The sequence below is a fragment of the Genypterus blacodes genome, unplaced genomic scaffold, assembly GCF_046128005.1.
Source record: "Genypterus blacodes isolate CSIRO-AG114 ecotype Tasmania unplaced genomic scaffold, CSIRO-AGI_Gbla_v1 ptg000133l_1, whole genome shotgun sequence".
NCBI lineage: Eukaryota > Metazoa > Chordata > Actinopteri > Ophidiiformes > Ophidiidae > Genypterus > Genypterus blacodes.
Window position 1 is genome coordinate 5,594,622 of NW_027466935.1, and position 25,675 is coordinate 5,620,296.

Consider the following 25,675-nt stretch of genomic DNA (forward strand, 5'->3'; position numbering starts at 1 on the left):
AGTTATTCTTCAAAAATACAGATGCTCGTTCATGGAGGAAGAAAGACAGAAAGGTAACAAACCACAGACTGATCCAGATAACAAGAAGGCTTTTTAATGCAAGGTGTAAAGACACAAGCTTCAAACTCAGTAATGCATATCAGTGATGTTGTCCTCCTTCATAACTACTGCAGTTTAAAAAGTAGAACATATATAATAACAATAGATAATAATGGAATTCAAGACATTTAATCTGTTTCATACATGATCACAGAATGAGATGTGATTAAGCCACACTGAGCAAAGTACAAACAAAAAGAACACACACACAAACTGCACACTACAGAGACGTTTCATAACATTGATATGTAACTTAAAAGTGGCTGACATAATGGAAGACTGACACTTTCAAAAAAACAGTGCGTTGATGATGTAACCAACAGTATAACGGCTCTTTGAAGACAGATCAGCCTTGACGACAGCGACGACAGCCTCGTAACGTTTCTTTACAAGCCATTCAATGTTTCTCAATACTGAGTCAAGGTAATCAATTCCAGTTTACCATTCACTTAGAAACCACAGAAGCCTTATTAGGATGAGTAGAACCTTCATAGACAGTTAGTTATAGCAACCTGGAACACGACACACATGAACATCGTTATACATGTAGATATTGCATAAGGTTGGGTTTGTCTGTCAAGTATTACTACAGCTATGCTTTGTACCAAGGGTAAGAAAAATGGCTTTTTAGGTAGAATCTGCATCAATAAGAGCAAAACACAAACAAATCCCAAAGCCAAGAGGGCCCAAGGTCGACGTAGTAGACAGACAGGGAGTCAAATACATGTCGGAGCACTAACAGAATGTCCCCCATACAGTAAAAGGGCATTATCTATTATATCTGTAACAATGTTTAAACGTGCAAGCTGTACTATAGATCAGCCAATGACCTCAAAGTCAAAGAAGCAATTATCTTTTAAAATCAATCTCCAAAGAATAAATAACCCTCATATTTTATTTATTAACTTTGCCTCTCAGTTCCCAATTAAAAACAGTCACTTTAACTTTTGATGGTAGCATAGTTCTTCAGTAAACACTACAGTATAATGATGTATATTCTCTTTAAATACATTTATAATAGTACACCTAGCTGTTAAGTTGTTTAACATTGGTTTATTTCTATTATAGAACTAAATCAAGAATATGAAACAGGTTTGATATTGATTTATTACTCATATTGCAGATTGTTTGTTCTGATTGGAATGCTTAATCATAGGCAGATGAGACCAATGAAAGACTTTGATCTATAAAGTGCATAAAAGTGAGTAACAGCATTCTACGATGAACGACCTCATGTAAGATGAACGACGATGATAATAGCTGCTTAAAGAAACACTCAAAATATAACTGCCATCTTCTCCCGGTGGGATACTTGTGTAAAGTAAAGTGTTTCCTGTGTAACAAACAACAATAAAATACTTAAAGGGTCTTTCATTGCCTCTTTTGGTGAAAGCCATGAATTGTTCTTCACGCTTAAAAAGAAGTAGAATGAATTCACATTTCAGACCGTTGATGTTGAACAAAACGGAAAATGTCTCTCACACACAGACACACACGCAGACACGCCCTTTCCAACTTGACCTTTACTGTGTGTCCGCTCCAGACGTCTCTACACAAGCAAAGCCGAGTTTGGGCAGTGGAGCGTGTTCTCAGTAGGGGATTTGGTTCTGGTAATACTGCAGCATGTCGTAGGTTTTGCTCCTGTTTGAACATAAAGTCTGGCGTTAAACAAAGTGGTGGTGTTTTCGTGTAATGTTATGTTGTTAGAAGTGAACCGATTAAGAGATAGGAATGAGTGAGTTCTAACCTGCTGCTGAGGAAACAGCTTTGGATGATTTTGATGATGTAAGCCGCTGCTTCCTTCTCACTCATCTGAGGATTGAATCGTCCTCTGATAAAAAGACAGAAAATAAATACTGTTAAACTCACAAAAAATATGATTACATTACTGCACACTTTGACCTGGAAACAAACAATTACAGATGAGAAATGTCCAAATCAGAAAACAAGAATAAGAATGTGATCATTCAACTTGAACATTAGGTTTGTAATGTCTCTCTTAACTTAGGGTGGGGGTCTTGTAACTTTAGGGGCTCTGTAGATTCTCATGTGTGTCGACGTCATGATCCACGAGTGAGATTTAATCACGCAGTGGACAGGAAATGGAACTCACGTGTTGTTTTTTACTTACTTCAGGAGTTTAATGGTTTGTCCTCGAAAGCATGGCAGTCCAGTGTCCAGCATGAGCGTCACTAAAGAAACCACTGCATCCATGTAGGGGCTGCAAGTGACAGCATGAGCAGAAGTCACACAAGAGGAAGAGACAAAGACAATCATAATATGAAACATTTACAATATCAGAAATCGTTGCATGTAGGGCCTCCTCACCGTACAGCCAGATATCCTCTGACGCACATCTCCATAAACCATTTAAAGGGTGTAGCCTCCATCTTGCCCCCCATGATCATCACCATCTCATCCGTCAGCTTGATGTCCGGCTCCCAGCCCAGGTTACCGCCGGGAGAGCTCTCAAACATGAAGCCAAAGTCTGCACAGAATGAACGATCACTGGTCAGGATGAAGTCGTATCTACCAATTAGCTACAGCTTTGTTTTCTCCACATGATGGCAAGAAGAACACATTGTTTAAGCCCCAGAGATAGTTGTGTGTCCCACCTATATGGATGAGATGTCCCTTGCTGTCCAGCATGATGTTGCCGTTGTGTCTGTCTTTAATCTGAAGCAGGAACAGCAGCAGACTGTAGGCTGCCATGCTGCGGATGAAGTTATATCGAGCCTGAGGAAAGGAAAAGAGAGGGAGGTTTAACTTTCCGGAGGCGTCCTTGTGATCTCTTGAGCGGGAGAAAAAGTGAGTGCTCAAACCTTCTGAAAGGCCAGCGTGGATTCATCTCCGTACTGATTGCGGAAGTAATCGTACATCCCAAAGTCTGTCTGTCTGCCAAGTTGGTCACGTGACTTACAGTCTGGGATGCACTCGATCACGCCACACTGAGGAGAGGAGAACTCAGTGAACGGACATTTTGATTCCAATAAAACTCTTACTTTTTAAGTCTTAACCTTCATTACAAACAGGAATAATGTGTTTTTATTTTGTTTAGTCATCACAGACAACAGACTGGACAAGAACGACCAGATTCAAGTTCAATTACAATATGGAAACCACTTGACCCATACTAGACTTTACACATTCACACATCATTCAAATATAGAACCCAAACCCCTTCATTGTAAACACTGATTGCATTGCAGGGGAATACTTTGAGCCTCTTCTTGCGACATAATGGATGAGTTGAAGCCTTCGGGTGTTAGTGGGTCAGAGTATTCTTACCCCTGGAGCAGTGGCCACCACTCTGTAAGGAAACACAAACAGATCCAGGCCCACCAGCTGGAAAATGTTCTTAAAAAGTCCAATAATCTGCAGAGCGAGCATGTCCTGAAACGAGACAGAGCAAGGAGTGAGGACAGCCAACGTTTCCTCTCAGTCTTTCGGGTCAGGTCAACTTTATCCTGTGTACGGTATACTATCACTGGCCGAGTGTCTAAGCCAGGGGTGGGGAACCTGTGCTGTGTTTACCTGTCTACAGTCATCTCCCACTTTGAAGATGGCTGCCTGCCAACAAACCCTGCGTGATCCGTCTGGATTCTCCTCTCCGTCTTCCTGAGAGTCTGAGGAGCAGCGCATTCCCTCCCGCTCCAGTTCACTCACCCCGCAGCGCTTCACCTTAAACTTGGCCAGATATGGAGCCTTGGCAGCACTGAGATGAGAGAAAACACAGAGGCCACAGCACATCAGATGAAGTTGAACCTCTGATGAATCAAGACTTTAGAACTCTTACATCATTATAAAAAATATGTCATTACCTCTGCATGGGTGTTCCAGACTTGTAGTCGATGTCCAGGACGATGGCTTCAGGGTTACTGGGCAGGTAGCAGCCTGGGAAAACACCAAGAACACACAAACAATGCAGTTTGAGCTCTGAGAAAGAAAACAAGCACCAAATGATATCTGCATTTTAAATGAGGTTTCAAGACAGTGATAGAAATGTTACCTGGCTGCACTTTGATGTCTGACAGAGCTTTGAGACAGGCTCGTTTCCTTTCCTCGCCCTTTGGAACTGGCCTGAAGAATGAAAAAAAGCAACAGTCTAAGTTACATTACAGTGTGGTAACTGAGGAAAGACAACCTACAATTATAGATAAGGAGGTTTTGTTGGCCTGAGCTAAATGAATTTACTTGATAATGGCAGACACATTGGTGATCTTGTTGAAGAAGTCAAACTCTCTCTGGTAGAAGTCCTTAGCCGGTCCGGATAGAGAGCCAGTGATCTCCTCAACCATCTGCTCCAGCAGCTCCCCGATGTCAGCTACGCAGTGAGAGCAGAGCAGAATAAGAAGGGATTACCGATTACATCATTCATTCAGAGATCACAACCTTACAAAGCCAAATGTACGCTCAACTGTACTGTCTAACTTCCAAGGTCGCTCACAACAGAATCCGACTCTAAGGCGTCTTATGAGGTTGTGTGTGTGAGTGGAAGAGACTCACGATCTTTCTGGTGTCCTTCTTCATCCATGTAAATGTTGGTCTTCATGTTCCAGATGAACTGGTGAGCGAGCAGCTGAGACTTCTGGGCCGCCCAAAGAATGTACTCTCTCACATAACCCATCTGAGGAGGGACAGGACAGCATCATGTCAGGAGCACTGACGGCACAGGTGGCATATATCTAATCTGCGTTGTGATCATCAATCCATAAAGTGTAATCAAGCAGTCCTGGGGAATGAAATCAGTGACCATTGATAGTAAACAATGATTAACACTCACCTTATCAAAACGCAGAGCCTGCACAATTTGAGGAATGTAGAATAGGATGGCATCCTAAAGTAGGACACGGATTGTTGTTAATACCCGTGAATGTTAGAAGCCGAGTCGTACAGCAAAAAGAAGAAAAGGTTTTGCGTGTGTGACTTACTGGAGGAAAGGAGCGAAGCACCTTAACCCCGTACTGAGCAGTGAGAGGATGAGGGGGATACATGCTGCTGAAGTAGGACAGACCAGTCGGTGGGTCTGCGGGGGCCCAGCACAAGATATGGCTCAGCTCGGGAGAATCTGCATCGATTGTGTGCCACGTCACCAGGAACTAGGATGAGGGAAACCGGTTCATCAGTCAGTTCATCAGTTCATATCCACATATAAAGGAAAAACGCAAATGTCTAAAGAAATCCTGAGCTTACCTTGACAGCTTCAGGCAGATCACTGACTGCTCCAGGGTCCAGCCTCACCAGCCTGGTCACTTCTGCAACAATAGCCTCATTCTTAAACCTGGCAACCGAGGCACAAAGACCACAGGGTTACTGCATGTAGGTGTTAAAAATACAACAAAAGCAATACTGTAAGTGTCCAGATGTTGCCATGTGTCAGGGTTCCACACAGGTAAGCTGGGGCTCCCCTGTAACTGTCTCCATTTCACCCTAGACCTATAAATGGGACGTAAAAACAGGCTGACATGCAAACAGAGCAACCACCTCGTAGGTAGCTGCATAGCCAGGTAAGGTGCGATACTCCAGGCTAGGTTGACGTTATCCTTCCACTGCTTTTCGGTCAAACTGATGTATTTGGATCTCCAGTTGGCGATGCTTGTCTCCACTGACTGTTCAGTGGCGATGGCCAGTTCCTGAGTGGAAAGGGGGTTGTACCAGGTTGTCAGCCGCTCGATTTCACTGGCCTGAGGAGGAGGCAACAGACAGAAGAGATACTGATGAGAAATTCGACAGTAAAACTTCACAGCACGTGAAAGAGAGCAAGCCAGAAGGATGGCGATGCATTCCTGCTGCTCACCAGTAAGGCCAGCAACAAAGTCCGGCGTTTCATGTAGTATTTGTGTAGTTGTGTCGCTCTGTTACTCTTCTTTGACATGCCTGCAAGAGTAAACAGTCAGGACAGTCAACCCTCTGTGCGGGGTGATGTGGTTTTTAGTGTTTTTTTTTTGCTCACATGGTGAAGAAAAGCAGCACCTGATTTCTTGGATGCGGTGGACATGCCACTGGACAGCGGGTAGGTGTTGATCCATCCCTGGCTGCTCTGCTGGGAGCGAGCACTGGAATCTACACCGGTCCTGAGGTCAGCGGCGTTCATCACTGACAGACTGTTCAATGACGGGTCCTGATTATCTAAATTAATACCTACATGTTAAGAGTGGTTGTGTAGAGTGAAGTAGAATGACTTAGACTCAACCTGGAATTTTGACACAATTAATCCACTATCTTCTGTTTTAAAATGCTCTATTTTGTAAATATTACACTGGATGTGAACTTTTCATATTTATAGAGACCTATTATAAGCAGAGCTATAACAAATCTTGCGCTAATCACAAACATTGTTGATGGGCCACTGAAAAGAAGACGCAGATAAAACCTGATACTGGCAAAAAAAAAAAACCTAAACCCAATTGGGCATCAAGATCTGAACTGTAAGTATAGCAATAGACACAACACATCTTGAGACAAACATCTAAACAATGACAAACATGAATATGATCGATGATGAGGGGATTGTGATGAACGGTCTCAGTTGTGATGCTGTCATGCATTAATCAGGGAGTGGTTTTTACATGGAAGTAGAATGTGCTCTCAAACACTGATACTGGGTCTGATATGAATTTAGTTGCTGATTAATTTGATCCAGGATCTGTGCTTAGAGGACTCGTCTACCTGAAACAGCCCCGGTGTAGATAAGGATGAGGTTGATGTCTTTTTCTTCGGAGGAGTCGGGAATGAAAAGGGAGCGGAATTTTTTGGTGTGGTGGAAAGAAAACATCTTTCTCAATTTTGTTATTCTTTTGATACCAAATCGACAAATAGAAGTAGAGGGGCAGATGGGTGAGCTGACATGATGAATAATCGTCATGCATCTTAACGCAACTGACAAATTTGCGCTTTTCCTCATTGCTGGGAAACTTAAGGGATAAGAAAACTGATTTTGCAAGAGTGATAGAGAGAAACGCAGAACAAAAAGTAAGGGGAAAGAAATTGAAAGATTAAGATAAATAAGAGGGACGATAAGAACAAAGTCAAGAGGGTAGAGAATTCTGAAAAGATTGAACCATACCATGATAGATACACTGATCTATCACCAGCAGAGTGAGGATAACCAGCGTCAAATTTGGCAGGCGTGTGAGCATGCCCCTGCTGCAGTGCAGTCCGAGCGCAACCGCTTTAGGCTTACTTAAGATAGATATTGGAGATGTGCTGGACACGATAAGCGATCCAAATATCCCAGCGGAGAGGGTGCTCGGGGCTGGGGTAGTGCCAAGCTCACCAGGTGGGACCAGTTGGAATGCTGCCAGGTACTTCTTGTCAGACAGGATGCTGGCATAGAAACGGGTCATGATGCTTATGTCCTCGCGGAGATGTGTGTCGCCTTGGGTGGGAAACTTTGGAGACGCACTACAGATGGGTACATAGGTGGATTAGCAAATTATGATATCAAGCAGCATTTATGGGTCAAGCATAATGTGCATTTATGTTTATGATGTGGCATTCTGATGTGTTCTGCCATCATTTACAACTTCCATTAACACATGATCTCAGTAACCAGGTAACAAGACTGTATATGTTGATTCAAGTAAATGGGTCTTACACCTCCAGATACAGCACAGGTGTAAGTACCAATTCCAAATGTTGTGCTCACATGTGGCACATAGGAGATATTCAATTTATAAATAATTAAACAGTAAAAATCACATGGCATCTATTGTCAGATCTGTTTTGGATGCACACGTATGTGGAAATAAATCAATGTATTGTATATTTGCCAGTGTGACAGTCATCTAAATTCATCGATCCAAATTTCCTTACCATTCCAACTTGTACATGTTCTACTTTGTCTGCAAAGATCACTGCTGCACTTACTGAAGTCACATCAACGGCTCCACTCTTTCTTTTCTACCTTAATATACCTTATAAATGAATCTACCTTATAAATATACAAATAAAAGTTGCTACTAACATTTGAAGATGTTTCAGAAAGTAATAGTTGGTATAATTATTTCTCGTTTTTGTGTCAAATGTATTACATAATCCCCATGTGCATGCAGGTCTAAACTGAGTAAACACAACATGGGCCTCTCAAAAAAGTAAGATTTAAATGTTGGATACCGGCAGAAAACAGGAGGTTGCCTGAGACTCGGAGTGCATGCGATAGTGTGTGTGTACCTGAAATAATCAAAGGCTGTGGAGTAGATCTTTTCTCTGAGCACATTTCTTATGGTGGCATTGGTGACAACATCAGAGTGGAGCAGAGCCAAACCCAGAGTCAGCAGCCTGTAGGACAGAAAAATCATCATACACCTCTGGAAGAAGCACATAATATGTCATGTACAAATACCCTAACCTAGGTCAGATATGAATTTGGTCAGATAACCCTAACCCTAACCCTAACCCTAAACCCAAACCCTTTAACCCTAACTCTAACCCAAGAGTCAACAAATACCAATGATAACCAAAACTTAACATAGAATGTATTCAGATTGTGTGAGTGTGTGTTCTGTACCTGAAGCGAGGTCCGATGGCAGCTACATGGCGGTTGAGGCTGCTCTTAAGCCCGCCGACGTTGAGAGAGAGGGAGCGTTGTAGCAGACTGCAGAAGATCTCCACTTGATCTTCACTGGAATACTTTGCTATTTCAAACCTCTGGACCAGAAACTAGAAGAAAAGAGAGGAAATAAAGAGGTCATACGTGGAAGAGTAGATGAATATAGAAGAAACACGTTTTTTTAGGAAGGCACAGTCTGACCTCTATCCATATATGGTGAGGCATCACATCAGGAGGACAGGGGACAGGCTGACTTTCCTCTGAGGCCGCTAGAGGATCAGCCTCCACCTGAGCATCTGAGAACAAGCCCATCTTCAGCTCCACTGTCATCTGCCAAGCTCCTGCCATCTCTCGCATAAACTGGACAGAGGGAGAGGGCATTGTTAATGTGCACAGCGAACAAGAGCTTACAAAACTCACAGGCGTATCTATGTACCGGTACTTCCACTCCTGTACGTGCTGCTAGCAGCCACTCCCAGCAGGCAATGGCTGTTTCCATGCCATGATCAGTAAACATCTTTAGAGGAGACCAGCAAAGGTGGTGAAGGAGCAGAGGATCGCAGTCTAGAGTCCAGTCAGGAAAGAACAACACAAGTTCAGGTAGTAGCAGTCAAATAACAAATATAGAAATGTGTGTTTGGGACAAAACAGATACCAAGAATGAACAAATAGCAAAGATGAACGCAGACAATACTGAATCAAACCTTTGGTACTGATGAGCAAGGCAGCCAGTTTAAACATGGCCTCAGTGAAAGCTTCAGGCTGTGCAGAGTCCAGGGCCTCTCCCATCTGTTTGATCATCAACCTGCTCAGGTCCGACTGGCCGCGTACCGCCTGTGCAAAGTGGATCATTCCTGATACCTACAGACAAAACAGATGACATGTGAGCAGGAACAGTGCAGGAAAAACTATGTTGTGATAAAAAAGAACAGATGAGTACCTCTCCAGCATATCTGTTCCTGAGATTGAGAGAGGCCATGAAGTTGGAGTAGTCCTTCTTCACACAGGCCGGCCTCTCAGTCAGCTGAGTAGACTAGGTGTGAAAGTTAAGAAATACAGAATTAAATTATCAAAACTACTTTGTCAATTACACGCTCAACAGAACAGACGTCACATTTTCACCTACTGGTATAAGCAACCTAATTAAGATTCTTTTTGTCAAGGCAGATGGCAGAGGGAGCCGCGGAGCCCTCAAAGTGAAAGTGTTCATCTGTGACAAATCTGATATGCATTGTGAACATGTAAACAAACAAGCAGAGAGCCTGATATTCTCTGCACAAACTGCAAAGTGCTCTTACTCCTTCTCCAAATTATTGTTCCTCAATCGCACATGCAGGTTGATTTAGGTCTAAATGCTGAAAACACAGGTTTCAGATATGAGCCAAAATCAAGATCAAAACCTGTTGTGTAAATTATTCTTAGTATCTTGCAGGACAATGGATTAGGCAGTGATGTCCATGATGATGTTAATCTCTACATTATAAACTATTTACATGCCAAGTGTGTGACTCACCCCCAGTGTGGTGCTCTGTCTGTTGTAACCAGCAAAGTGCAGTATGCTTTCTGTGGCCATGGCCAGACCTGTGTGCTGTGACAGACCTGACACCCAGTTCTGATGTTTGTTCAGATACTCCTGAAGAAAGACACAGTGGGGGAAAATAACATTCAGCTTCACTGTTCTTTTCCCTTCTTCTTTGTATTCTGCTAATAAAAATTGTTTAAATAGTTCAGTATGATACCTGTAGATGGGATTTGGTTACACAAGGTGCCCACTTCATTGCCTCCTTCAGGATCTCCCCACAGCGAGCAGCAAAATCCTTCACTATGCTCTAAAATGACATGTATGTAAATCTCACATAAAGTTTAGTATTCTGATTGATAAATGCAACACTTGTATAGTATAATAATGAATAGAGACAGCATACAGTGATGAGTGCGGAAGAAGAGAAATACAGTAAATAATTGCCAATTTTCCAATAATGAATACAATTACCTCTCTGGCTTCATATGTATCTGGGACTGTAATTCTGTGTGGGGTATCTGGGATGTCATAATATGGTTGGTCTTTATGAATGTCCTGCAATGCATCATAAATATCACTTCAAAACTCAACATTCAGCCATTATTATCATTATTATTACAATCAAGTCTCATCTTTTTTCACGACTTACTGCACTGAGTGAGAGGGAGAGCGTCTGCAATATGTCTAACATGGTCTTCAGCACACGGCCACTCCATAACAAGTGGGGGAACCTGAAGGGAGAGGTGACACTGTAACTAACTAACCGGTCCAAGGCAAGCCTGGCCGGCCCCATCTATAAGCTTTATCAAAAAGGAAAGTATCTGGATCCTTACGTTTCGGCCAGGCCAGACAAATATTTGTCAGCGACTCTGCGGATCCGCTTGTGGATGTGGTTGAAGTTGACCAATAGGAACTGAGCGTGGCGTTCTAGTTCCTCCTCATGGGCTTTGGTTTTTGACTGAAGAAGAAGAAAGTTAGCCTATGCACTGTGGACGACAATAAAATAGAGGATGACAATTATCCAAATACAATGTAAACCTCACTTTTTCAGCCATCATTTGCAGGAAGACTTCAAATACTTTGTCACTAACAGCAACCACACACTGCATCATACCTGGAGAGAAATGGTGCAAAATGTTGATATAATACACAAGCCACAGGTTACAATTTTTAAAAAGCATTTTCCTTTTTGCTTACCAGATTTATCCTTTTGTATTGCTCTATCTTCAAAGTATCGAAACATGACCTGAAAACGGTCAGAGTCCAAAGCACGCAGCATCCTATGAGAAAACATCGGTGATAATACAGAAAGCTGTATGAGTATAAAGGATATAGCAGTGCAATCTTTTGTATTTATCATCTTTTGTCTGCTTTGTCTTCAGTGAACTGCAGAAAACTTGAATTTCCCCAAAAGGGCTGATTAAAGTACCTATCTATGGATATATCTATACTTATAAAAATCACTTTGGCATATACCTCATGTATTCCAGCCTGTAAACTGACAGCAAATAGGTGGACATGGCAAAGTCCAATTTGTTGATCAGCGCAGCAACCTCAGGAGGCGGATCCAGCAGGTTGATGATTGTGCTACGCAGATCATTCAGCTCCGCCTAAAATGTAATGATAAACCATACGCTTGTGTGAGGAGGCGTGTGTTTGTGTGTGTTTGTATGTATGTGTGTGTGTGTGTGTGTTTATTTTTGCTTGTATGTGTGCTCTCCTACAGCAGTGACAGTGTCGTTCTTCAGTGCAGAGTTGTATTGCAGTTCTGAGCGCAGTGGTTCTCCACTGGGAAACGTGAGCAACGGCGACTTAGTTGCAATTTCACAAACTCCCTCATACCATTCCTCCGGCCACAGACCTGAACCATTGAACAAAAACAAACTGTCATAATAAAGCATTGCACATTATATTCATCTTTATCAACACTTGAATTGGCAGATGACTGATGCTACATTCACACCAAACATAGTGAAATGCTATACGTTCCACATATGGTGAACAAAGGACACACTCAGGGTGCAATATGTGCTCCAATAATAGTTTACCCTGTCTGTATAGCCAAACCCCTGTTTACTCAAACACAGGTATCAGACATGGCCTACTTAAAACAGAGGAGGCTGTCAAAAAAGTGGGAATTGTAATGTAAATGTAGCATAGGTCGTGCACCAAACAAAAAGATAAACAAACTCTCTCCACCTGAGCCTTCCACAGCAAAACCCATGACCACAGAGTAGAGCCAGAAGTCTCTGAAGAGCTTCTGCAATCGTGGCTTTGCCTCCTTGATTGGTGGTAACCTCTTTGTGAGCTAACAGCAAAAAAAAAAGAGGAGACAGAATGCATCATCTATAGATTGACACTGTAGATCTCCATACAACATCTCAGAATAGTCGTGCATTCTAGATATAATTTGAGATCACCTACCACAGCGATAACAGGAATGAGCACACCAAGGTTTCCAGCACTACTTGATGCCTAGAGACATAATGAGTCAAATTAATCCTCTGAATTCTATGTTTGTTTGTGTGTGTGTGTGTGTGTGTGTGTGTGTGTGTGTGTGTGTGTGTGTGAGTGAGAGAGAGTGTGTGAGTGTGTGAGTATGTGAGTGTGTTACCTTGAGTGTAGGGCCTTTTTCTGAAGCCCTCTCACTGGCCCTCTTCCCCTCTAATCCCAGCTGAACAAACAGCTCTAGCAGGTTAACCAGCAGCTCATCAACCATCTGTTCAGACTGGAGGTTTGCTGCGATGTTTCCCAGTGCGTTTATCACAGCCAGGGAACAGTGTCTATACAGAGAAGAGGTGTGCGTACATGACAATACATACATGCTTAACACAAACTGAAATATGAGAAAGATAAGACATTGAATCACATTTCTATAACGTGAAGATGGCATTTACCTGTACCCATGGTCCTTGTAGTCTTTGGTGGAATAGACCATGGAGCTGGCTTTTACACTGATTTGTTGGAACAAGTTCCATACCTCCTGGTAAATGTATTGCTGTAGTTAAAAAGAGAGTGAATAAATTAGATCTATCATGACAGCACCCCAGTGTCTAGTCAAGTTATTGCAGCCCAATATCACACTCACAAAGATATCTTGCAGTTTCTGACCCAACACAAATTCAACAGACAAGGAAAAATTGCAGAAACAAAAGTAGAAAGAAAAGAAAAGAAAAGAAAAGAAAAGAAGAGGTTAGGTTACTTACGTTGCCTGTAATCACCATGCAGCCAAGCTGGTCAACGATGAGGACGTCAAGCTGGGATGGAGGCTGGCAGAACTTTTGCTGCAGGATCTGCAGGATGGGCTCCATGACTCTGGGAGTGTCTCGTAAGGCCACAGCAATATGACCCAGAGCCCTGATGGTGTGGTCTGGGATCAGGTGTGCGTCTCTGAGACACAAGAGAGGAGTCATGTGTAAGTGTTGCACAGTATCACTCTCACCAACGTCAGTGTAATTAGATGTTTAACTTACTTATCATTTTCCCGATAGATGTATAGACGGTTAGACAGACTGGCAAGGAAAGCTTCTACAATGACGCTATCCATAGTCAAGCCTGCTTTCAGACACCTAGGGCAGAATGAGAGGTATGTGAGTGATTGTTTACCTTCACGTTGCCACGCACCTGTAACCTTACACATATTGTGTGTATCACCTGCAGATGTTATCGATGGAGATATCCCGGAGCTGTTCATACATGGAGGGCTGGCTCTTCTTGCTTTGGTTGGTGCTGAGGGTGGACTGGGAATGTTCGTTGGTCACGTGGATCTTGATCTCACCACCCCCTGTGAAAATGAGTGTGGAGCTTCAGGATTTGATATCAAAGCACCTGAACTACAAAGTAATTTGTTATGAAATGGTGGTCTATTATCTGTTTTGGTGATTTGGATGGTTTTGATTGTTACCTGTAGTGCACTGGCTGCTGTGGTATTTGTAGAGTTTAACCAAAACAGGAGAGGGCACCACCAAGAAATCCCTCAGTGACATGGTGACAGAGTGAGCCACCACAGGAAAGCGCTCACACAGACGACCCAACCCCTGAACATCACGGCAGATATGCATGCAATAATGTGTGAAAAACAGGAAAGCCCTCAGAGCGCAGAAGTGCTAGTTGCATATTTGTAGCGCTTCTCTGAAAATGACTTTCTAACCTTAACTAACTTTTTAGTTAGTGCAGAAAACTATGTGGTGATTTGTTTTTGCTCTTCAAGGATTTTCCTAGGCAATAATATTGTCCTTTGCATGCCGTTCCTTCCTACTTAAGAGGTTTCTTGATAAAGAACAAGAGAGCTTCAAACAATAAATTCTGGTACCTGTAGACAACAGATGAGGAGGGGCATGTGAGCAATTATGACTTTACTGGACGTCTTCGACTGCAGCTTCTCTGATAGTTTGGTACAAAGGTTCTCAGCACCTGGAGAAAAAAAACATATATTAAATTCCCCCATTAAATGTCTGATGCTCACGCGTTCCACAAACTAAACAATTTCCCATTTCAATCATGTAAACACAATTATCAGATATGAGTCACTTAAAAAGATGGGATATTTGCAAAAAATGTATCCAGGCATCAAGACCTATAATGTCAATTTAGCCCCCTTCTTCTCCTCCCTCACATGAACCAATGCCTCACCCTGCTCCTCAGTAACAGCCCACACCATGAGGTCCACACACGCAGCATTGGCCTGACAGCGCAGTTTGAGTGGGCTCAGTTCACTCTGGAGGTCAACATCATGCAGGATCCTCTGAAGCTCCGACTGGCTACTGCTGAACTGCTCCAGGACAAAGTCGTGTATCTCCTTCACGAAGTCTATCTGAAGTTCTAGAAAATCATCAAAGATATGTCATTACTGAGTTCATTATACAAATACCCCTAACCCAAGAATATGATATATGATATGAGTTTTTCCCTCACCTTTCAAGTTGTACAGGGTATCTCTTAGCATTTTAAATGTCACTACATACAGAGAATCGCTGAAGTGTTTGTAGTACAGGTAAATACCAGGATTCAACTGCCAAGAAAGTAGCAGACAAGCATCAACCAACACTTGATGTCAAAAGGAGCCTGACAAACACATTATGGGAATTGAAGGAACATACCTGTTGAAATTCTACCAAGCTGTCATCCAGTGATTTTAGAAAGGATTCGGAGACAAAAAGTTCAACCTATTTAGGAGAAACAGTTTGATGGGATTACGGCATGCACGCAATGTACTCTGATCAATACAATACATCAATGCTTCTGCTGGTGTTGCTAACCATGTGGAGGAGCTGTCTGAGCATATCGAGAGGGACGTGAAACTCTCCAGAGCTGGTTCCAGTGAAGAGAGGGGACACAGAGAAGCTGGAGCTGATGGTGGTGAAGTAATAGTCCGGGTCCACTGCGCTGCCATCAGGGAGGTACGAGCCTGAAAAGAGAGGAAACGTTTTACATCACAAGTTACTGCTATGTTTTTGTTTGCTGACAAGCCAACAGGCTCAAAGTGCCACTCAGTACCTTCAAAGTACTGTGCAGAGGGGTTTGCAGATGAGCTGGGGGTCAGACCTGTTCTCTCTGGACTGGCCTTCAAATACAGAAAGAAACGGTATGAACAAACACAAGAATCTGAAAATTGAAGTACAGTATCTTTCGTCCCCATTAATATTAACATTTGTATTCTAAACACCTGTTGTGACACGGAGGAGCCTTTACGTCTAACAGTGTCTCCCTGGCACACTGTGAGCAAAGAGCTCGGCATGATGGAACGAAAGTCATTGAAGGACCGGCGGTGTGTTGTGTCAGAATCCTCATCAGAGGACGGCACAGAAAGAACCGGTCGAGGGAACAGCTTGGACAGCAACGGCTCGTCTGTGTTGCTGTATCGTCCAAATGCTCTGGCTACACCTATCAGGCTCGGCACAATGTACCTGCACAGGTATTCTGCAGGAAAAGGATACTGAAAATTAATGAGGTTGAAAATATGAATGCAGAGAACAACTGATGTCGGGATACGATTTGTACCTTTATCGTGCGCCTCTGGGCACTTGCAGATGTCGTGCAGCACCTGCATGATGTCCATGATCGCTTCCAAGATCTGATGGACAATTACATCATCACCCAGTCAATCAAACAAACAAAACAGTAAGATCTATCTATTTTAACTTGAACGTGGACAAAGGAACACACACACACCTGTCCTTGTAAGGTCTCATCACGCTGGCTGACATCTGACAGCAGTGTTACCAGACAAAAGGTGAAGTTCTCTGCCACAGGGAGAGACTCTGCGAAAACATGAATTTCCCCCATTATGAAACAGTAAATACTATCACGTCAACATTTGAAGTACACAGAATATAAACAGTATGAGCCGTGTATGTGATGGAACATTATTGAACGCACAGAAGCAGCTTTACCTCTTCCTTTTCTTTCAGAGCTCTCTTCAATCCATTGAACCCTTGGAAGTCCTTTCAGCAGCGCAAGAAGGAATGGGACAATTGTGTCTTTATGCTGTAACAGAAGTATTACAGGTGATGTTAGTTTGAGCTTCCCCTCTACGATGGGCAGCAGTTGCCCAGCATAATAATAATAATAACAATAATAATAACAACAATAATTATAATTACCTGAAGGTTAGATTCAACTAGAAAAATTCCCAGTGCAATAACAGCATCTCTCCTCCTCTCATCCAGCTGGAAAACTCCTCTGAAGTCCACAGGGCACATGCATTGTAACTTCTGGACCTGTTGAAGTAAATAAACTAATAAATGAAAATGAATCCTATGACGTCTGATTTATAAGTATTTATAAGTATATAAGTTTTCATCAAGTTTGCTTTCACATTGAAGATATTGGACTCCAAAAGATTTGCATGTATTCTAATAGTCAAACTCTATATCTATACACAAAGCAGAACATTAACAATGTGGTGAAATGCAAAATGATATTGAGATGCTAGCAATCGAACCCAGGACCTCGCAATTCTAGCACTGAGCTGCTTTACAGACGACGTCAATAACTGAGCCCTTCAGGTGCTGGTGCTCGAGCTAGTAATTTATCGAGTTACGTGAATTTCAAGAACACTCTTCCTGTGGTATTTGTGAACAACAACAAAAGGGAATTTCGACCCTTACAGTCACAAGTCCCAGATAAGCTTCTTCTTTTACTCAGTGCTTCTTCTCACTGTTGTTGTCGTTGTTGTCATTGAAACAACCACAACTTCGTTATTGTAAACAAGGGATCTGTGTTGTAATTCAAAACTAGGTTACAAAGGAAGGCACCGTTTGTGTTACTCATGCCCGTCTTTACTACTATTTCTGAAGTTACTTGTAAATAACAGCTCATGCTAACCGACGTTAGCCAGCTTTGCATTCGGTCAGTCAATGTTACATGTTTCATGTGTCGATTAGTATGAAAACTGCAGTGTATATCACCTAAAGACAAACAGACACACTTGTTTAACAATACACCGAAATGAATTGTTAAAGACTAAGAGCCTTTCGCTCGTCTCTTTGAGCTGCTAGCTAACTAAGCTAGGTTTTTCCGCGTTACCTTGTCTAACGGTGCAAGCCGGTGGGCTGCCAGTGACCGTGCCAAGGACAAAACTGTATTAAAATAAAATCCCCGAGTCCCTCCTCCATGAAGAGACATGTTTACGGACGCGTCTGTGTCGCTAAACAAACTCGAGCATCTTCTTTCATTCGTTGAGAGGAGGAGAAAGAAGAGGACACTGACAGCTACGGCAAGCAGGAGGGTCAAATCTCAGAAGTGCAAGGTCATGAACCGCAAATGGCGCAAACGTAACGCAATCGCTGTAAATGTGGCGAAGCTTAGCTGATCTGTCATCATATATTTGAATTTTGTATGCTTAACACTTTGCTTATATGTCGTAGTTCCTTTTACCACTGACATATTAAGAAGGCAAGCAAGAGACAGCTCACTTATGTATGTTTAAAATTGTTTTAAGACTTATATATTTAAACAAAAAATGTTATTTCTATTGGACATTAATTGCCAAAATTATGATAAAACAAAACGCTGTGTCACTGAAGTATTCGACTGATGGTGAATGATGCATCCCCTAGTGGTACGCCATATGAAGACAACTGACGTATGGCGTATCATCAGGAGCAACAAAATGAAATCAGGAACCAAAACGGCTCGCAGTGGTTCTTCAATGCAACTGTTAACATGCAAAGGTAAAGTTGGGAAAGTGCATGAGTATTTGCCAGTGATAATAATGCTGAAAATCGAGTTTAATCATATACTTTAAAGGTCCAACCCAATGTTTATTTGAGAACATACATATTAGAATTAAGGCATAAAACTGGGCTTTAACTGTGTGAGCCAAGTGACAGATAGTTGTACCTTGGTTTGTTCAGAAGCTCTGGCATACAGTCTTACAGTCATAAAGTCAGGCTAACTGATACTGATTTAGGTCACTGTAATAATTACGTATACTATGCAAAGATTCACGGCAAAACATTCAGTGATATGTAAGCCATACCTGACTTTAACTTTCACAAACTACAGTGCAGTCTGTTAAATAGCAGTTGGCACATTGTATCATCAAGTCACGTTAAATTAAAGGCTACTATCTAATATGGCTAAAATGTCAGGAATCTGCAAAAATTACCAAAAAATAATGTAAATAACTCCATGGAGTGAAACAGAAGGCCCTATTGATGGAATTTCTCAAACACACATCTCTACCAAGTGAATGTAAATACAGCAGTGAAAGTGTAACTTCAGCCAGAATGTAGTAGAGAAGAGTGTTTAAGATGAAGAACTCAGAAATATCACAGAAACGCTGCCTGGAGAGACATATCTGCAAACACTGCAAGTTCATACTGAATAATCCAACCGTCAACCATTAATTATACTATACACAGGCACTTTTTTATAGCATGAACATAGCTCTATCTCATTAACCGTGAAGTGGAATTGTGCATTTAAACAAAGGTTTGTGTGTATTAACGTTAGAAAAACACTTATCTATGGATTCTATAATAATAACCTGACAATCTTTAAATTTAAGGCAGTTATTTCAGAATTGCACCCTTCAATGCTCAACGTGTATGTGTGCGCATGTAGCCTGTGCAGCATGTGATATCTGAACGAAAATGTTACGATGACATCCGGGATTGAATATGGTCTTGAACACGTGAGTAAAAAAAAAGAACAAAAGATGAACCTTGCATATTCTGCTCAAAAAGGCCTTGTAAATCTGGAATGAATCTCTTTTTCAAGTATAATGTCTTTGTCCATTGTACTCTCACATTATGTTGGGTCGAGTATTGGTTTCATTTTGTGGGCAATACATACAATACGAAGGAATTAAGTACTTTGTGTTAGTGTGTCCATGTATCTGGTCCAACAGCTCTGGTCCTAAGTTATTGCGCCACTCTTTTCCCTGAGCTCTTCCCCCTTATCGAATGTAATAAAAGGGGGTGAGTGTAAGCAGCGATTCTGCATTCCATAGCAATTCTACAAAGAAAATGCTTCCATTTGTAAAAGCTGGGTTATAAATACAACGTAGAACAAACCAATCCCTTTCTTTACAAATCATTAAGAGGTAGATATTAGAACCTAGAAACAGGATTGGGGCGGCGGGTTAGGGACTTGTGTAGCAGTGGGGATGTCCTTTGTGCAGTCCATTTCAGTCCGTCTTCCAAAACTTGTTCAGAACCTTCACCACTTCTTCGTAGATGATGAAGACAATGGCAACGTCCATACACACCCGACCTAGCCGGGGAACGGTACCTTTGTAGAACCTGAATGAGGGAGGGATGAGGCAGAGAGTGTGGGTTTTGAGGAAGACCTTAAAGTATGGTCCTGGCAAGACAAATTACACAACTTATCAGATAGCACCCAATTGATGGAAATTGGTAAACAAGATCTAATATGAAAACTCTTTAACCAGTTTAATCCATGACAGCTAAACCCTATGAACTTACGCCTTGGGTCCCTCGTGCTTCATGATCTTGACAGCGCAGTCCATTGTGCTTTTGTACTTATGAGCTTCAAGACCCTGGTGAACAAAAAAAGGTTACTTAATTGGTAAACACTGTGCTGTTTTCATTATGAGATTGACCCCTGTCGTACCTGCATTCTGGTCTTAATGACATCCAACGGAGTGTTTCCGAACACACTGGCAGCCCCAGCGATGGCTCCGAATAGTCCAGTTATCAAAGGGTTGATGTGTTTGTTAGGGTCATCACCTTGTTTTTTTCAAAACAAGAAAGCCGTTTCCGTTAACTACATGATTCATTCTGTACCGGCTAGAAAGATCTGGAACATTTATTTATTCACATACCTTTGTACCAGTTCCTCATTGAAGTCATGACATAAAAGCGGATGGCCTGGTTGGAACCTTGTTTGAGCACAGTGGCTGTTAAGCCTTGGTAGGTCCCCCTCAGTCCTGAAAACACATTTGATTACACTTAGAGAGAAACATCTACCTCAAACTAAATAGCTGTCTAATGTCATTTTAGAAAGAAAATATTATCTCTTGAATCAATACAAAGGACTGTACAACCTACAGACAAATTCTTACCTTCAGTTCTAACAATCTCTCTCACCCCATGGAAGAATCCCTTGTACTTTGGATTTGCTGATGTCTGATCATGGATGAATTTGACCTAAAATGACAATGAGATCATTAATGAATACAGCATGCTAAAACAAAATCTGAGGCAAACATAGAAGTTATGAAGAGTAACTCAGAGGGCAGTTGCAATGGATGGTAATTGATTTTGAATGTGGGGCTAGTAAAAGTGGTCTATGTGGGTTATACAGACATAGATTAACTATTCGGTGCTTAAGGACTTGTTCACCTCCGGTGTTTCTGCCTGGATTTGTATTTACCTTTACTGTCTCCATTGGACAGACTACAAAAATGGCCTCTGCAACTCCAGCTCCAAGACCACAAAAGAATCCTTGTGTGCTGTTCAGTTTGCCATTCTCATCACGCAACTTATTACCAAGGAACTCAAATGTTCCAAATCTGCAAAAAAGTTAAAAAAATATACTAGATTACTAATCACTAATGACTCACCCATGAAAAGCAATTAGATAGCTAGAGGGTACAGTATGTGCTAGGTAAGAGGTTGCTTTACCTGACAGCAGCTTTGGGTATTGAACCATAGACTAGTGAACTTAGTCCTCTGTAAAGGCCCCTCACCCCATGACCGTCCACTGTCTGCTTCACACAGTCCGCTGTGAGAGAAGGAGGGATGAGGGTATTGAATAAAGGGAGAAACATGTAAGATAACAAAGGCAATGGTGTAGGTTAAAATGTTATTTCATAGTAGTTCATTCAACAGGAAAGCCATGTTAAGATAAGGATGACATGGCAAAGTATGTGAGAGAAAAGTATGACAAAAACTTACTAATGCCTCTGTACTTGGGTGGATTGGCCTTCTCGTCTAGCTGCAGCTGTGTTTTTACATACTCTGTGGGGAAGGTGATGCAGATCTCTATGCCTCCAGCGATCCCACCTGAAACATCAGAAAACAGGCCATCAATACAGAGAAGACCAGCTGACAGAAGTTTTTGTCAACACCACACGGGTACATTACATTCCAGACAATGAGCAGAAACACAAAACACAAAATCACCTACTTTCTTCTACACCTCAAACCCTATGTGGTCTTTGTTTTTGTTAAGGCTGTGTGTTCACTCACTGCTTACATTTGTCAATACTGTAATTCAGGAAAAATTGTAAGATGTTTACATTGACGAATCAATTCCACATTTCACGCAATATATAGGACACGTTGTGGAGTAGGAAATCCTTTTTGGAGGTTTCTAACTTGACAATGATGTTTATATGCAAGAAAGAATTGATTATCAAGGTCTGTTACTTGAAATAAGCTTACTTTGAGTCTTGCCAGTATAACTCAGTGAAATGAACTTTAGCCTCCAGTGTTTCCATGAAAGCGTCTTAAGAATATTAAAGGCAAGATTTATAAAATGATTAATAGAAGTGAAAGGTTGGGTTGTATGGAGGACAATTAACCTTTGTGTTTTTTTGATTACAATAGTAGAGGTCCTCCTTAAAAGGCCTTGTCGTCACACATCTGCAGTTTAACAGCAAACAGCACCATCGCAGCTGATTGGCTGTACCTTAGTCCTCCCCTTGGCCTCGCTCCCCTCCAGGGGTGGGAGGGGACGAAGGCTAACCCCAGAGCACATAATGTTCACCAGTCATTGGTGTTAGTAAGGAAGTAAATAAGTGAAAAACTTAAGAACATTTATGGTTCACGTAATCAACCAACTGAGGGAAAACATATTTTGTCTGATAACTTATCACAAACATATTAAAAATGGTAATTTAACGATGCTTTGGGGAGAAATACCCATGCTTTCTACCACTCTGTCATGCACAAGCTTGTCTAGTCTATACTCAAATATGCAGGTCAGGTTGGTTGTGCATGTGCAGCGTAAAAACGGTTTAGCATTCCTTCATTGTTCATTCACTATGAGACTGTTTTTGAAAGCATGCTGATAACACCAACATTCCATTGGTTAGAGACTGGTTTGACACTAGCGCAACACAAATCAAACACTATTCACATCATCATTTTCACAGTCAAGCCTCCATAAGGTACCTACACTTATGGCCCAGTATTCAAGCTGAAAGGAAGAAAAAGAACCAGTTTATCCGGACCAACATGAACAGAGACCTGAACAGAGATTTTGTGGTATGTAGCTTGCATGTAACAGAGTTGATTGTCATAGTGTCATAGCCCATATCTACCAAATAGCTATCGCTGTTGCGGTGGCTCTTTGTGCGCTCTCTTTCTAAACCCAACCAGTCATGGCAGATGGTCGCCCAACTAGCGCCCTGTTCAACCTGAGGTTTCTTACTGTTAAAAGGGAGTGTTTCCTTGCCACTGTTGCCAAGTACCCCTGGGGGAATTCGGGTTTCTTTAAATGCTCTGTATGTTAAGTACCATGAGATAACATTTGATTTGATTTAGCGCTATTTAATAAAAATTGGTGCTTGTCTTTCTTGTTTCAGACATCCATGGACATGGCAAGGTTTGTTAATAGGATAAGATGAAGGTATGGGTTTCTCCTTCCATCTAAATGTGGAAGTAAACATCGTAATGTTAACGGGCAGCCATAGTTGTGGCAAACTACCATATAGTTGTGGTAGTTTACCTACCACAACTAGTGGTAGGTAAACTACCACTAGAACAATAGTTGTGGTAGGTAAACTATGGCTGTAGAAAAGAACAAGCAATATGCCTACATTTGATATAACCATCTTGTCCACTATGAGAATACATGTAATTCATAAAACTAATACAGTGTCTTCTGGGATAATGTGTGTAATGGAAAGTGAAGCAAGTGAACCAAATCACAACTTCAAGACAGTTTATGCAAACAAGGCAGAGGTCTATTGAGCTTCCGTTGTAGAACAGATCCCAGAAAAACACCGACAAACAGTTGCTTTTGTTCACAACATTAATATTCAAACATGAGCAGGGGCTAAACAAAAGTAGATTCAAAAACACTGCAGTCATTACCATTTAACTTGTTGTAACTAATTGTCTTACATCCTACTGATGTTGCAGTGTTGGTAATGATTGGATTGTACTACATGCTTGTTTGCATAGAAGTATTCAGCAGCACCATTTACTACTAGTCTATGAGGCAGGTAGTCAATCTGAGTTTGTCAAACCAAATTAAAATTGTTCGATTAATCTGCAGTTAGTTAATCAGTACATGAATCCATCCATTACCAATAACGCCTTATCCTGTCAGGGTTCGGGAATGATAGAGCGGACCCAAGCAGTCATTGGGTGAGGGTGGATTAATTGATTTTCAAAAATTATACTAATAATGTTGGCAACTTAACAGGTATTTGTACTGAAAGTCCTCATCAAATAAGTGTATCTCCTGTGCTAGACTATGACACATTAACTTGGATCCCCCTTTTTAGGGAGTTGCTTTAGTTGTTTTTCTCAGCGTTGTAGGTGCGGTGGATATAGAGGCACATGAACTCTCCCCTCAATCCCCTGCACACTTTAGGCCGCAACAAAACCTTTTCATGCATCCTCAAAACACCACTTTCTTAGAAAGGATTACTATTGCTATGTTGGTTCATCGTTTCTGATCATATCTACACGCACAACCATTAATGCCACCATACAGTGAACTTGTAAACAACTTTTCACGACCGGTTCTCTCTCTCTGGAAACTTTCTTACCTGCCAGAATAGCTTTGCCGGGGTGCGTAAGTTTGGCTTTTCCAGCCGGAGCTGCAGCAGCCAAACACCGGGGTCTCTGGAAGGGACTCACAAATCTAGGATGCCCGGACATGACTGCGACCACCTAGCCTAACAAACTTTGGTCAGTACGGTCGTGTTTGTTACGGCAGAACCAAATCAGCTTTAATGCTTCGTGCAGCCTAAAGGTCTGTGCAGGAATCAAGTGATCACATGCAACCCCACCATGCAGCGGCCGTGACCATTGGACTTTGGCACTGGTCTGCTGATGATAATGTGTACTTTCCGTACACACACTGAAGTTCCCTATGCGTGGAACACAAGCTGAGCAGGGAGGACTCAGGGCGGGGCTGTGCACAGAAAAACGCCATGTTTGCTCTAAATATTTAAGGTGGACCGGCTTAATACTCAGTGGAGAGAGAGAGAGGTGGTGATGAGAATCTATCTATCTATCTATCTATCTATCTATCTATAGAGGTCCTAAATTCTGTGTAATGTCAATAAAGCAAACTTTTGGTGACGATGATTGTTGATAAAATTCAATTTGTTAATATGCAAAAACTAACTGTCTTGGACATTGAAGAGCTGTCAGTGTTTGTATCCATTCACAACTCAGACAGACACAAATACATTTGCATTCCCTCCAAAATGCAGTTTCACATTTAACCTATACAGATGAAACTCAAATCATTTCTAAAGAGAGGACAGTCTCCTCTCCACCCCACTCACAATGTACAAGACATGCATACATTTCAGTGCCACGCAGTTCAAATTCAGATTTTACACTTAGATGAACAAAGTGCTCAGATGCTCAGATAAGCTCAGATAAGCGACCTGAAGCAAGAGAGTTGTGTTGGACAGTTAAAGAGGGTTTTCTCTGCGTAGTGGGTTGGTTACTATGGCAACAAACTTAAGTTAAAAACGCAGCACATCTGTTGAAAAGAAAGGAGCAGAGAATTCCTGAAAGCTTTGTGCTGCGGCCACGGCCACTGGGCCCATATAAATTGCTGAACTGAAGCTGTAAGGAGCAACTATATAAATGAGGCCTCTCAATACATGTACTTGACAAAAATGTTCTTCAAATGTAGCTGTAAAACAAACAAAAATTGTACATTCTGCGATATGTTTGAGACCAAAACAGAAGCCAGAAAAAAGGCCTTGCCACACCCACGAGAAAACAAACAAAAAAAACAAACCCACCAAGGTCCCATACACACCTTAAGTCACCATATACTTCACATAAAGCTTCTCTGCTAATCCATCTGCTCCCTTTATCTCCCTTATCATCATC

At 41.8% G+C, this 25,675-nt stretch overlaps 2 protein-coding genes across 4 annotated transcripts; both read right to left on the reverse strand.

Moving 5' to 3' along the window:
- Window positions 1–72: 72 nt before the first annotated feature.
- pi4kaa (phosphatidylinositol 4-kinase, catalytic, alpha a) lies at window positions 73–17,885 on the reverse strand. 3 transcript variants are annotated; one of them, XM_076163875.1, is made up of 54 exons: window positions 17,700–17,885; window positions 16,775–16,891; window positions 16,565–16,658; window positions 16,344–16,432; window positions 16,173–16,245; window positions 15,838–16,091; window positions 15,669–15,735; window positions 15,431–15,579; window positions 15,272–15,337; window positions 15,087–15,183; window positions 14,805–14,993; window positions 14,485–14,585; window positions 14,077–14,209; window positions 13,827–13,956; window positions 13,646–13,741; window positions 13,379–13,562; window positions 13,070–13,170; window positions 12,787–12,955; window positions 12,597–12,647; window positions 12,372–12,480; window positions 11,897–12,033; window positions 11,649–11,782; window positions 11,370–11,452; window positions 11,216–11,286; window positions 11,006–11,130; window positions 10,822–10,903; window positions 10,644–10,727; window positions 10,390–10,479; window positions 10,164–10,283; window positions 9,591–9,683; window positions 9,355–9,511; window positions 9,087–9,214; window positions 8,852–9,010; window positions 8,609–8,760; window positions 8,272–8,379; window positions 7,376–7,503; window positions 6,073–6,228; window positions 5,897–5,976; window positions 5,584–5,783; window positions 5,293–5,380; window positions 5,031–5,198; window positions 4,883–4,936; window positions 4,606–4,726; window positions 4,294–4,423; window positions 4,109–4,179; window positions 3,921–3,993; window positions 3,634–3,814; window positions 3,388–3,492; window positions 2,922–3,047; window positions 2,715–2,835; window positions 2,428–2,587; window positions 2,231–2,320; window positions 1,847–1,930; window positions 73–1,740 (listed from the first exon to the last, which is right to left on the reverse strand). In XM_076163875.1, exons 1-54 carry the CDS (start codon window positions 17,796–17,798, stop codon window positions 1,689–1,691), a joined length of 6,279 nt encoding a protein of 2,092 aa, XP_076019990.1. In that variant the 5' UTR covers window positions 17,799–17,885; the 3' UTR covers window positions 73–1,688. The 3 variants fall into 3 exon arrangements, with proteins under 3 accessions (XP_076019990.1, XP_076019988.1, XP_076019987.1); XM_076163873.1 differs by having other exon boundaries at window positions 6,073–6,240; XM_076163872.1 differs by having other exon boundaries at window positions 7,283–7,503.
- Window positions 17,886–18,415: 530 nt separating this feature from the next.
- On the reverse strand, window positions 18,416–24,659 carry slc25a1b (slc25a1 solute carrier family 25 member 1b). Its single transcript, XM_076164164.1, has 9 exons — window positions 24,367–24,659; window positions 21,539–21,646; window positions 21,266–21,365; window positions 21,015–21,153; window positions 20,704–20,788; window positions 20,464–20,568; window positions 20,253–20,368; window positions 20,105–20,178; window positions 18,416–19,921 (listed from the first exon to the last, which is right to left on the reverse strand). The coding sequence occupies exons 1-9, from the start codon at window positions 24,476–24,478 to the stop codon at window positions 19,807–19,809; spliced, it is 954 nt and encodes a 317-aa protein (XP_076020279.1). The 5' UTR covers window positions 24,479–24,659; the 3' UTR covers window positions 18,416–19,806.
- Between the last annotated feature and the right edge of the window lie 1,016 nt (window positions 24,660–25,675).